At 46.3% G+C, this 12935-nt stretch overlaps 2 protein-coding genes across 2 annotated transcripts; both read right to left on the reverse strand.

The window, feature by feature from the left end:
- Nucleotides 1-5109: 5109 nt before the first annotated feature.
- LOC131286295 (5-hydroxytryptamine receptor 1-like) lies at nucleotides 5110-6723 on the reverse strand. Its single transcript, XM_058315228.1, has one exon. The coding sequence runs from the start codon at nucleotides 6721-6723 to the stop codon at nucleotides 5110-5112; it is 1614 nt and encodes a 537-aa protein (XP_058171211.1).
- Nucleotides 6724-10763: 4040 nt separating this feature from the next.
- Nucleotides 10764-12511, reverse strand: LOC131284700 (uncharacterized). Its single transcript, XM_058313563.1, has 2 exons — nucleotides 11274-12511; nucleotides 10764-11175 (listed from the first exon to the last, which is right to left on the reverse strand). The coding sequence occupies exons 1-2, from the start codon at nucleotides 12509-12511 to the stop codon at nucleotides 10764-10766; spliced, it is 1650 nt and encodes a 549-aa protein (XP_058169546.1).
- Nucleotides 12512-12935: the final 424 nt, after the last annotated feature.

Below are 12935 nucleotides of genomic sequence, written 5' to 3' on the forward strand. Positions count from 1 at the left end.
TGAAAGTACCGAAACCGAATGGCCTACCCTTAGAACCGAGGCTCAGGAAAACAGTGAGAGATTAAAAGCATCTGCCATCGGATGCAGACATTTTTCAAGCGCCCATGACAGATGACACTTTTTTATCAATCCAACGGGTGAGAATTTTTCTACCTGCAAGCAAATGGCCATTGACACTTACCGTTATAGAAATACACCGACGAGGGGCCACGTTTATAATGGAGCCACTCCTTAAATACACGTAATAATTCATTCGCGTGCTTCAACAAAAGACGCACGACAAATTTGTTGTTTTTTCGCAGGAGATGGATTTGGAAAAATGTATTACTTTTGTGTATGCAAAAAGGTTAAATGAAAAGGAATTCAAATATAAATAAAAAATAAAACAACCTTCTAATCCATTTAAAACATTCTTTATATGTGTATCCTGGTCCTTCGGACATATTGATACTTCACGTATAATTTATCATTTGGCGTGAAGATCGTATACATGGTGTGAAAAATATGGTACTAGTGTTTACTTATGTTTTTTGTTCATATAGTTTCGGTCCATTTTAATGGTTATTAGCAATAGCATTGCATGTGAATTAATTTATATATTAAATAGCATTGTTAAATAAAGAACCTCTCCCAAAGTGTCAACCATACGCCCAAACAATAATATATATTAATGTTGAACATATTTGAAGTATTGAAATCCTTTTACATCTATTTCTTGAACATAAATAAAAAACTGAAAGAATTTTTAGGTGTCACTATTTACAAAAAAAAAAACTACCTAGTAGACAACTTTAAAAGGTCCTATTTAGGTATGTTGAAAATGAGAAAATAGTTTAAAACACTTAGAATCTCATCCAAGCTCGGCTACAGGAGGAAGACCAGAAAAAGCGAATATAAACGGAACAGCACTACGTGTACCGGCCAAAAGCACTGGGCGCCTCCACCGACAATCGGCACATGGTTTTGTCCATCCACCAGGCGCCTCCATCGCAATCGAGAATCAATGAGCTATAATTTTTATGTTGCATTTTCATTTATTTGTAGGTCAAAAACTTTTAAGAACTAGTTACTGCTGTCACCCATATTTGGGTGACGCGGTATGGAACGTGTTAATTGCTACCCACATTTTACGAGATTTTTGAAAACAGTGGCACTTATTTGGTTTTAAATTTTGATGTTGGTTATTTTTTGAAAAGTCTGTTCATAAGCTTAATTCTAAATTTTACTAGTTATAAGCCAAGTTACGCCAAGAAGAAGAAGCACTCGATTCAAACTATTTGTGATGCTATGTTCTTTCAAATAACTGGGGGATGAGTACTTTTTGTTCAACGTAATATTTTTTCTTGAGACTTATCTATTGAAGCACGTGCTACATGAAAATTGTTCATTAAAATCTGAACGATCCCACAAGCAGAGAAGGTAGCAGGCAATATAGCAACTCCGCATCCATTAAATTATTAAACATTATTCTCCAAATGAAATTCCAAATGATGTAAAACACAGCCTAGGAAGAGTGAGACAGCAGGAAATAAGCTACCTTAAAATTCGAGATTGTTTTTCTACATGGATAACACTGATTTTCTTTCGTTCCCGTTGTCTTAAAATCAATATGGAACCAACTGAAGCGAGAAACCATATTTTCAAAGGACATTGATCCGCGACCATGTTTGTGCACCGTTCATTAGGCGTAATGCAAAGCTGATAATCATGGCCATGATTTATGGTGACTGACATGACTTTCCACGAGCGCCCGTTTGGCGTTCGCACGATAAAAGCAGCGCTACGGGCTCTTGCGACCCGACGCTTTCGGCCTTACGTCAACACCAAGGAAACGCTCCCAGCGGCGATGATTGATTAGCCAGCCGGTATACTCGTCCTGCCCATCCTCCCCCACCGAGAGCCTTCGGGACGGGTCCGATAAAAAAACCCACCTGATGCAAGGCCCATAGGCTTGCGACCGGGAAGACATTAGACGTCGGAGCTCCGCTTGCCTACGAAAATTGGAAAACAACAACAAGCGCTTATCGTTCAATTTTCACGCACTCTTTCTACGGTCGGCTGTGAAGCGGGCCGAGAGCATGAGCAAACAGATTTTGCCTTTTTAAACAACTTTCACTCACGAGCTCCGGGGTGTCCTCCCGCGCCGCCAGCCAGACACTGTGATATATTAATTTCCATTTAAGCATCCAATTTCATGCCATTCCCGAGAGACGATTGGAAAGTATGCTGGCGTCTTGTGTTTCAGCTCGAAGCAGCTTGAAGACAACCAGCCGAATGAAAAATTCATACCATAGCTGTAAAATATTGATCGAGGTCATCGATGACTAGAACCCGGCCAACCGAACCAATCCTTGAACGAGTTCCTTCAGCGCCGAAAAGTGGTATTTTATTTGAACCTTGCGGAACTTACCATTCACTAGTGAAGATTTCTTTCAAACACACAGGGATAAAACAACCTGGGGCCAACGGTTCAGCTACAAATTCTTTTAATTAATGTTTCCATCAGCCGTCACCATCCCGATCCATAGTTGTCCGAGAATTTAATGGTCTTGCCCTGTCTACTTTAACATATCCTCCGTTTACAGTTAGCCATTCCACTAGTTGATATTTATTTATCTCATGTCCACCGTCTCGGTAGCAATAGGAGCGATAATAGTTTCAGTATAAAATCAACCAGACTTTTGTTTCAAATACATACATACCACTACGCCGCAGTTCGGTTCGAGCCCTTCCTGGTTTGCGCGGTTGTCCCGAGCGAGACAGCAAGCTTCGTGGAGTTTTGTTTGCCACTTTTACTCGTCGCCTAACATTTTCTCCACGCCTGCTGTTTACCTCCGCGTAAAATGTGCTCGAAAACAAACGCCGAAAAAAGCTCAGTTAAGGTATACGAGTAGCGTTTCGAGATACGATATCCTAGTTTCTTAGTACGCTGTCCCAACTCGCGCTCTAAATATGCTCTGTAGAAGAGGTTCAATCATCGATAGAAAAACAGAAAACTGTACGGCAGTCATGAAAAATAACGCAACAACTCATCTCTTTGCTCCTGGTTTTTGTTTGTAAATAATTGATTCTAGTGCAACCTGCTCGCACACAGCAACCGCGTTCCACCGTGCATCGTAATTATACAGTTTCGCTAGGATAGTGTTGGTTGTAAATAGTATCTGCGTCGTGCGTGCCGGTCTATGCCCATTTAATACATTGAAATACGTAGCGTTTGATTTGTGGTGTGCGATTTGCCTCCAGCAAACGGGTGCCGGTCATCCTACTCGGCCGGTTGTATAAGTATAAGTGCGTGGGAAAAGGGAGATTGAACCACCGTTTTCATCGATCCGATCGAATCCGTTGAGCTTTCCTTTCGGCGAAGTACTGACAGTGAAAATAATTTACAAAAACAAAAGACACTTTCGTCTCCCACCCGGCCCAGACACCACGCTACACGCACGCGGCTTCTTCATGCCTCAAGTCTATCCTGTGCGCCCGGCAATATAATCTAGACACTTTGGGCACACATTAGTGCACCGGCTTTACGTCAAGTCCTACGCCTATCAGAGAGTTCGTTTTACGAGTAAATTCTTTATTATTTATCCAGCTACCCAGAAGGGAGCCGCTTTCACTTCGGAGGCCGTTTGATGCACTAGTTCAGTATGCATTAATGTAAAGTCTTGTTTTCAACTACGGCAGCTACTTTATAGTATCGTTTATCGCTTTATGTTTTCATTCCATCATGTGGTCGAAAAGAAATGGATGCGAACTTCCCCTAGTATATTTAGTAACAGAAACAGAAATAAGCAGAAGTTGTTTGAAATGGAAAAACAAAACAGAATTATCAATATTCGGGAAGTAGCATGATGTCAAACCAATGTCTGTGTTCATGCTAGTTAAAAATAATTTTGTTTTCAAAACAAAAAATAACATCACGTTAGAATCGGTTTTACATCACGCTATGGATTTACATTAATGTTTTAGTACTACACACAACAACTCATTGCTCGACGGAAATATTTTTCCATCAAAGGATGCTGTGCAAACGATTCAAGACAGGCATTTCCAGTTAAACATTATTTTCTCACAGTCTTTTTCGATCCCATCAACATAAGATAGAATCGTTCCTTACACCAAAAATAGATTTTTTCTTGCTAATATCCATCGCTTGATTTACATAATGTTTTGATTTCTCATGTTGCATTATTATCAAGATCCATCGAAAGGATGATGAGTGTGTTGAACATTGTTTGCGTGAATTTCAAGACCTTCAGAGCAATTCAAATAAAGTACTTTGAATGAGTGAATATACTGTGACCACCAATCGAGCAATTTTAAAAGAAAAATATATTGTCTAACTTACTTTCAGATGAAGCAACAAAAGCATTGGAAAACAACGAAATACCCTTAGTTATTCTCTTTAAGTCATATTGAGTAATTATCATCTTTGTGTATTTATCTTGCTTATCAACTTTCCTCAAGTCTTCCATACCGTATATCCTTTCCCCTACTGTGGATAAGGTTTGCTAATCATCTATACTAGTTATTCACTACATGGTGGTGAAAGGTACTACATTTAATATGGTATTAGCTTCACTATGGATGTAATTTGGTTTGTTCTATCTGTTGGGTCATCTTGTGTTTACTTGTTTGCTCATGCTAGACAGACTGCGTGATTGTATCGGCTGCGGGTTTGTGCAAATTGTGTTCTAACGCTACTGTACTGCTCCGTCGCGCTTATCGTCGATAGTAACACCGTCCGTGGGCGAGTGTGGGTGGTGTATAATTATTAATTTAATAATTACCAAACAATTCCACCAATAGTTTGTCTCATGGAAACCTAACACATTGCCGAGTGCGACTATCGCACCCCTTTAATGAGCCACCCCTCCCATCCCCTTGTCGCGTATGATTCTAATAAGTAAGGGTCGCTCACTCTAAACTCAGCGCCTCGTTCATCGTACTTACTCGCTACAACGCTTAGTGCATAATACATCGATACTACGGTAGGACTGTACGAATCACAAGAAACGGCACAGCACACGCCAGAAGCGGTGGGGATACACAAAGAAAATAAAACCAAACGGTTTCCAAGGGTAGTTGAGGGTGGGGAAATTTTCGAGCGAGTTAGAGAAAACTTTCCCGAGCCGTATGCTGACCCTCGTTCTCGAGCACGAACCGCTGGGAGCCGGGCTCGCCGTACTGGCTATGGTAAAAGTCCTCCCGCATCAGGATGTTCAGGTTGGAGCAGCGGAAGTACAGGATCTCCTGGAACGGCTTCCGGAAGTCGCGGTTCAGCGTGGCGTAGATGATCGGATTGAGCAGCGAGTTGGCGTACCCGAGCCAGAGGAAGAAGGACGACAGCGTCGGATAGTCGTCGCCCATCAGGGGTCGCACGAGCGCGAGGATGAAGAACGGCAGCCAGCAGACGGTGAACGCGGACATGATGATGCCGAGCGTCGTGGACGCCTTCCGCTCCTTGGCTAGCTGAAACCGGAGCTTCTTCTGATGCGGAGAGCCACCGCCTCCGGCGGCCAACGAGGACCCGATCGCGTCCGGTGGCTTCAAGCTGGACGCCGTCGTCGTGGTCGTCGTCGTGGTGGTCGACACCGATTTGTCGACGGCGAGCGTGTTCTCCAGCCGCGTCTGGGCCCGCTTCTCGTCCTTCACTATCCGCCGGGCGGCGCGGAAGATCTGGTAGTACACGAACAGCATGACGGCGAGCGGAATGTAGAACGAACCGAGCGTGGCGTAGATCTGGTAGCCGACGTCTTCGCACACCGCACAGAAGGGTCGCTGGTCGGGGCCCTCGCCGATCGTGTGCTTATTGCCGAGGATCAGCAATGGTGGCAGCGAGATGCAGGCCGCCGCCAGCCACACCAGCGCCACGCACAGCATCATGCGGCGCGGCGTCCGCTTGACGCCGTACTCGAGCGGCTTGGTGATGGCCCAGTACCGATCGACGGAGATGGCGCACAGGTTGAGGATGGAGGCGGTGCACGAGAGCACGTCGAACGACACCCAAATATCACAGAACACCCGGCCGAAGTTCCACTCGCCGAGCACCTCGTACATGAGCGCGGGTGGCATCACCAGGCAGGCGACGCACAGGTCGGAGACGGCGAGCGAGACGAGCAGGTAGTTGCAGGGCCGGCGCAGCTTCCGCACCAGGCACACGGCCACGCACACCAGTATGTTGCCGACGATGGTGCCGAATATCACAGCCAACAGCACGACGCAGATGATCACCTTGCGGAGCGTGTCCAGGTCCAGCTCGTGGTCGGCGGCCGCGTTCGCCAGCGTGGAGGACACGATCGTGGCTACCGTGGAGCCGCCCGGGACGCCCGCCGCCACGCCACCGAGCCCGATCGAGGCCGCCGGTCCGACCATCCCCTCCCCGGCCGATCCGACGACGCCATCACCCTCAGCGCCCGCCGGCCCGAAGCCATGGGCGCCCCCGGACGACTGGTTCTGCGCCAGCAACACGGCGAACGGCGTCGGTATGCTGCTGGCCGGCGCGAGGCTCGTGCCACCCACCACCGTGGCCAGCAGCACGGAGGGTGACGGTGGCGCGGTGGACACCAAAGCGACCGTACTGCGTTCGGAGTCGAGCGTCTCCGTCGAAAGTTGCGCTCCCGGCGACCTCGACACCGAAGGAGACTGGCCGGACTGCTGCTGCTGCTGCTGCCGATGCGCGACTCTAATATCATCCACGAGCAACGAAAGTCCTAGCACATCCATATACGGTCACGGCGTGGGCTCGTGGTCACTCACACTCCATGCTTGAAAGGTCACTCCGGAAGCCACTGGTTTTTCCGAACCGTTCCGTTCAAAAGTTTCACCATCCACTCGTTTCATCCTTCCACGTGAGACACTTAATCATCGCCTCGACACCAACACACACACTCATCTCATCCCTCACATCCGTGAGGCCTTGCACCGGTAACGCTAGAGTAAGTTTCCGTTGATGCGAAGCCCTTCGGCGATATGTATATTGACCTTCTGTCCGACAAGGGCTTTTTTGCGCAATCCTTTACACTCTCTCCCTCACACACACACACACACACTATCGCGTCCAGCTTTCAGCACGACGTCCTTCCAGTTAATTACTGCACAGGCCACAAACCACCACAAGGCCCACACCGGAACGGGCCGGAAAAACCACTCCAATGACAACCACCCGTCGCGTCCATCGAGGGCGACCGTCGGCGATCCGACCGAACACTAACGGAGGTCCTGTCACCGACAGGCATGGCTGGACATTTATTACCGTCAATCGGAGCACATCAAAGGTGCGGTTCCCGTGGCTCACGCCGAACCGGCGGTCGACTAGTACGGAGCCTCACTTTAAGACCCACCGACGCCTCGTAATGGTTTAATCTTTCGACGCGTCACGCACTGGCCAGCACGAGGTCAACGAGAGGGGGTTTAAAATGATTGATTGCCACTCCGTAAAGTGGGCGGGTGGGGGCCGAATGCGTGTCCTGACAAGTTCAGATTGAAATGGGTCAGTGCGTCGTTCCCATCGTTGTCACCGTCGCCGTCGTCGTCTCCATGGTTTACTCGACTCGCCTCGGAGTTAGATTGATTGGTACTTTCTGAAATGGAAATGGAGCAAAAAAAAGGAAGACGGATTTTAAATGACATGGCTTGGACAACACATACACACACACACGTCAGGGATGGCGACAATTTTCCGAAGTCATCCGTTCGACTGGAAATTTTGCGGAACAAAACAAGGGTTAGCGCTCGTTTGTACTAACGTGTGTTCACGGTGGATCGATTTGAGCGAAGGTTTAGTTAAAGGGAGCGGACAACTTAAGTGCACTTCCACAACCGGCGGGGTAACGGTAACCACATCCCACGCGGAAAACGGAATGGAGATATGACGAACGGGGAGGTGGAAAACTTTTCCATCGATCCTTCGCCTGATGGAACTCCTGCTCCCACGCCTCTGCCGGGTAATCAGTGCAAATTGATAAACTACTTATAATGTTGTACGGTAAGTTTCCTCTTGACGCCAGCAGGGCCGTTCGAAGCCTGATTGATCCGATGGATGGAAAAGTTTCAAATGATTTCTAAATATTGCCTCCCTCACGGTTGTTGCTGTTAGTATGGAAAGCCACTTAAAGTTGCACTCAAATACGGCATTGGAAAGTTGCGTTCCATTAGGTTTTAGAAGTGAGCCAGTGTTGACTGTCTAAACTGCAAAACAACGCAGGCATCGGAAGGGAAGTAAATGTTCAAGAGTTTCATTGATTTGTAACTATTTACATAGCACTTGGCATGATGTTGATGACTGATTTCTGATTGATATCCTCTCTATGAGTAGAAATTCAAAGAAGTACAGTATCGGTAATCACAATTAGTCACGGACAGCTTAGCCGATTTGCAGGGTTATTCAGAGTGATTCCATGTTTTTCTTTTGCATGTTTACTGTCGCACGTTCATTAACGTCAGAAAAAATTGCTTTAATGAATTTATTTGTCATAGAACCAACGAACGAAATGTGTTTGCTTAGCTATTTTTCAAAAACAATTTCTCCAGCATAAGTCCTTTTTCAATGTGAATTCTACTGCATTGTGAGGAGTTTATATGTACAAATTGCCGTTATCAATTCAAATAAAACCAAAGAAATAAAAAAAATTGTAAAATGTGGAACAGGTAGGGTAAGTGCTCCCATAATGGTGCTAGTACCAATAGTGGTTGTAGTGGAACAAGTGTGGTTGTAGTTCAGCTCTACGACGAAATAAACACAATGGAATGCAATTTTTTCTTGTATGAATTGAAAATTATAAATAACTGCAAAATGCATTGGTTTATGAGTAATTTTGTCGTTCTCTTTGAAATATGCTTCAAAAATAAGTAACGGACAAATTATATTCAGGTTTTCTTCAAAGTTTTCTGTACTGCCACCACTATAGGAACACGATACCAAAACGATACCGAAGAAAAATACACTTTTTTGTGTGTTTTTATGGTTTACGGTAAAAATAGATGTTTTTCAAAAGAAAAGTCGTGTTTCGCTCTTAATTGGTATAAACATGTGATATTCTTAACACTTATAAATCAATTCTCAACAACACAATTCTTAACACTTAAAAATCACATCATACTGTTAGTTACATGACTAAATAGACCAGCAATTATGAAGCCACAATGTATGTGTAATTAATCCAATAAAAAGTACCCATTACATAGAACTTTATTTACAAGTATAATAGATGAACAATTTTCCGAAAACACATTTCAACATTTGTAGCAACATACAAGCTCTAAACAATTAACCGTTTAACTGAGCGTGGATTAATTGGCTACGAGAAGGATACCACAGTCTGAGAAATTCGATATCTGATTTATATCGTAGAAAAATTCTTTTTGCTTCGTTGGATATTTTAAAATCGGAAAATCCTCCACTCCATCCTTACTTTGATTCAAGATTTGTTTTTGTTGTTGAGCATCATATTTCACTCACAAAACCACATATTTCCCATCACAATTCATTTTCTAGCGAAAAAATTATTTTTACCTTTTCATAGCAAACAAATTTATTACTTTGCTTGTTCAGGCATTAGAATAATGGCGTCATAAATCTCCCGGATGCTGATTGAGCTAGAATGCACACCGTAATAAATCATCGTAAATAGGTGTACAGCATGATTGGATGCGATATGCACCTTTATCTACATGTTTTCCGTTTGATTTGGCATTTTATACAACAGCTAATATTTTGACTAATTGACAGTTCGTAACGAAGGATGTAAAATATGAGAGAATCGGCATTCGAATTGTACGCATGGACGTATATTGCATGGACCATTGATCTTACCATGGTTAGTAGAGTGTACCGAACATGGGAACTAAATTTTCCAAAAACCGCACTCACACCTGAAATTGCGATTTATGACACTCGAAACGTTTCCCCGGGGCTATCGAGTTTGTAAATGAAAGTTTTCCTTACTTTATAAAAAAAAACTATGCTCATTTAACACGCCCGTGCCAGTAACGTTTATATTTAATTTTTTTGTCCCCTCTCCCTCCCTCTCTCACTCATTTATCCGAGAACACACACCCTATTTCAGATGATTTCCATTTTCGTTCGTTTCGCAGGGAAAGGAAGTTTTTCTTCATTTCACCATCCCCCCCAAGAGGATAGGTTGTGCGCTGTTGTGTATCCGCATTGTTACGAAAACTACCGTTCCATCGGAGGAGTAATAAATGTCCACCAAGCCCAAAGGTGCAATTTCCTGGGCCATGTTTTGCTCCGAGGTGAGTTTATTTCATTTTCAGGTTTTTCGTTTCGTGTCCTGCTTTTTCCATTTCCTGAATTATACTTTTTACGTGTGGAAAGGTGCAACTGCGATGCCACAGGAAGGTGGAAAACAAAAAACAGGTGAAACGAAAACCCCGAACCCCTAGCGTCGTACCAACTGCCACAGACATTTTCAATGGCATGTGTTAACAAAAACTTCCTCAAACATTTATTCACGAATTTACTGATTTCGTACCGTTTGCAAAAGGAAAAGCACCGTTCGGAAGCGGCGATGTTGCATTTAACTATGATAAACGACTGCACCTGAGCTGCTCCAACATGGTCCATTTACTGTCCCTGGTATCCCGTTGTTATCCATGGCCAAAAAGCCATTCGAAAGTGTTAGTGTTGCCACAAACAGTGGCTGCGGCTCGGAAACACAACATCCAACAAGCATCGGCCGATGGAAAACCAAATCCTCTTCCACAATGTCCTCCGTCGCTCGACGGGGGTTGCGTGGCATAATCCACTAAGCCAACACCGTATGATCCAGCTCCACCGAGTAGGTCCGGTCGCCGGCTACGACTTGCTTTTTCATCAGCAAATCCCGGTTAAGCCTCTGCGATAGTTCGATGAAAAAGGCGAGCCGCTCGTCGGGCAGTTGGCGGGCCACGAGTTCAGCGGCCGCCCGGAGCCATACGGCCAGCTGTTCCAGATTCTGCTGGGCACAGAAGGCCCGTGCGATGGTCAGCTGACCGATGAGCTGCCACAAGTGGCATCCGCAACCGATGGCTTCGTCGATCATCCGATGGCCCATCACCTTCACGTCGTCCAGCCATCCGTTCGCCAGATGCAGCCGGGCCATCTGGTAGTCACGGAAGCAGCGTTCGATGGGATATTCGGCCTGCCGGTAGCGTCGCTCCACCTCAGCTATTTTGTTCCTACCGGGGGTGAAAAAAACCCAACGGATAACAGAAGAGCCTTTCCTCAAGCGACCCACACGGTTATCCGATACGTAACGAAACGCAGCAACACCTACTTGTATCGCAGATATCCATGGTCCGGCTCGGTGGGATCGCGGTAGGTGGAAATGTCACCAAACACTGGCACGACCACTTCCGGTTCGTTCGGAGGTGGAATGGCGAACAGTAGCAGTAGGCGCTGGTCGGCCGGTTCGTCCATCAGCGACGGTGGGATGCGCAGTTGGTCCAGAACGGCCAACCCCACCAGGTTGCAGACCTCGCGGACCATTTGACCCTTCTCCGGTAGCACTCGCACGGTTGTGGTCTTGTAGAAACCGTACAAAATCTCCCCGGTGAAACGCAATAGTTCGCCAAGTTTAGCCTCCTTCCGAAGCGCCGTCAATCGATCCAGCTGATTGTAGACGGCCCGGTACGCACGGTAGCGATATCTGAGAAGCTGGTCGATTTCGAAACGCTCCCGACGAAGATTCGACCGCGGCCCGAAACGTCCGTGTCGCTGGCTGTACAAAGGAAAGCGGGCTTGCGCTTGTTTCACTCGTGTCGTCACCTTTTCGTAGCATTCTTCCACCAGCGAGCACATTTTGGCCGAGCTCTCCTTCGTCTGGAGTAGGTTCACAATCGATCCGAAGCGACCTCCGGACCTCAGTTGCTCGGTGAACAACCAATCCTCCCAGCCGCAACCGAGGTGCACTTGTCCCAGGATTTTCATATTCCTGCTCCGACGAGCCTGCTCCAACAGAGGTGCCTCCTTGTGGCCCATCGCCAGAACACTCTCCGTGTCGCACTCACCCGCCTCCGCCAGTATCTTCCAGCGAGGTCTACCGTCCGCTTGCTGGCGCTGTTGCTCCTGCTCGATGGCAATCTGCCGGAAGCGGTGACGGTACTCGAGCAGCGACTTACCGGCGCGCTGCCCGAGGGTATACTCGAAGGTTGTCATTGCAAGATCTACTTCCGCGTCGAAGGCCCGCTGCCGGTGGCCGGCTTCCGGTTGCTGGTGGCGCTTGCCATTGCACGAGGCGAGCAAATGTCGTTCTAGCTCCCCCACGCCGTACAGTGCCCGGCAGTGCAGTAGAGTTGCTGGATATTTGAGGGCCTTTCCGGTCGCTTGCAGGGCCCGCTGCGGGTCACAATTCGCCAGGAGGGCCTTTGCTTTCCATACCTGAAGCGGTTCTGCCTCGCCGGACCCGGGCGATGCCTGGTTGAAGCTGTCGATGGCACCGCACACTTGACCTAGGCGCAGTTTGTGCACTCCGATGTCCCGAAACACTTGCCACGATAGCTCTGGGGCAGACATTTTTTCTCAATCAAAATTTTACTCTGTCTAAACCACTTGCTCGAACTCTTCGTAAGCCGACGAAGTGAAAGAAAAAAAGGGCAACTGCAAAAACACTTTCATAGCATACTACGAATAATTTACCGGTGAGACTTAGGCAAAGAAAGAAGTGTTCATGGATAAACGAATGCTTTTACTAACATTTTGCATGTGTATGGCATGGACAATTTTTAAACCCTTATCTATCTGTATCTCTAAGTATTCGAGTTCTAAAACAATCTCGAGAAAGTTAGCTTAAATAAGACAAATTAATAAGAATGACAACAAGGACTTCAACACGGAATAAAACTAATAACGAAGGACAGGGCAATATTAGCAGCTAAACCAAACACTTCTTAAACGCAGTGCAATTGAGAATACAACTCTGCAATATGTTGTACACTAA

This window comes from Anopheles ziemanni, chromosome 3, assembly GCF_943734765.1.
Source record: "Anopheles ziemanni chromosome 3, idAnoZiCoDA_A2_x.2, whole genome shotgun sequence".
In the NCBI taxonomy this organism is placed as follows: Eukaryota; Metazoa; Arthropoda; class Insecta; order Diptera; family Culicidae; genus Anopheles; species Anopheles ziemanni.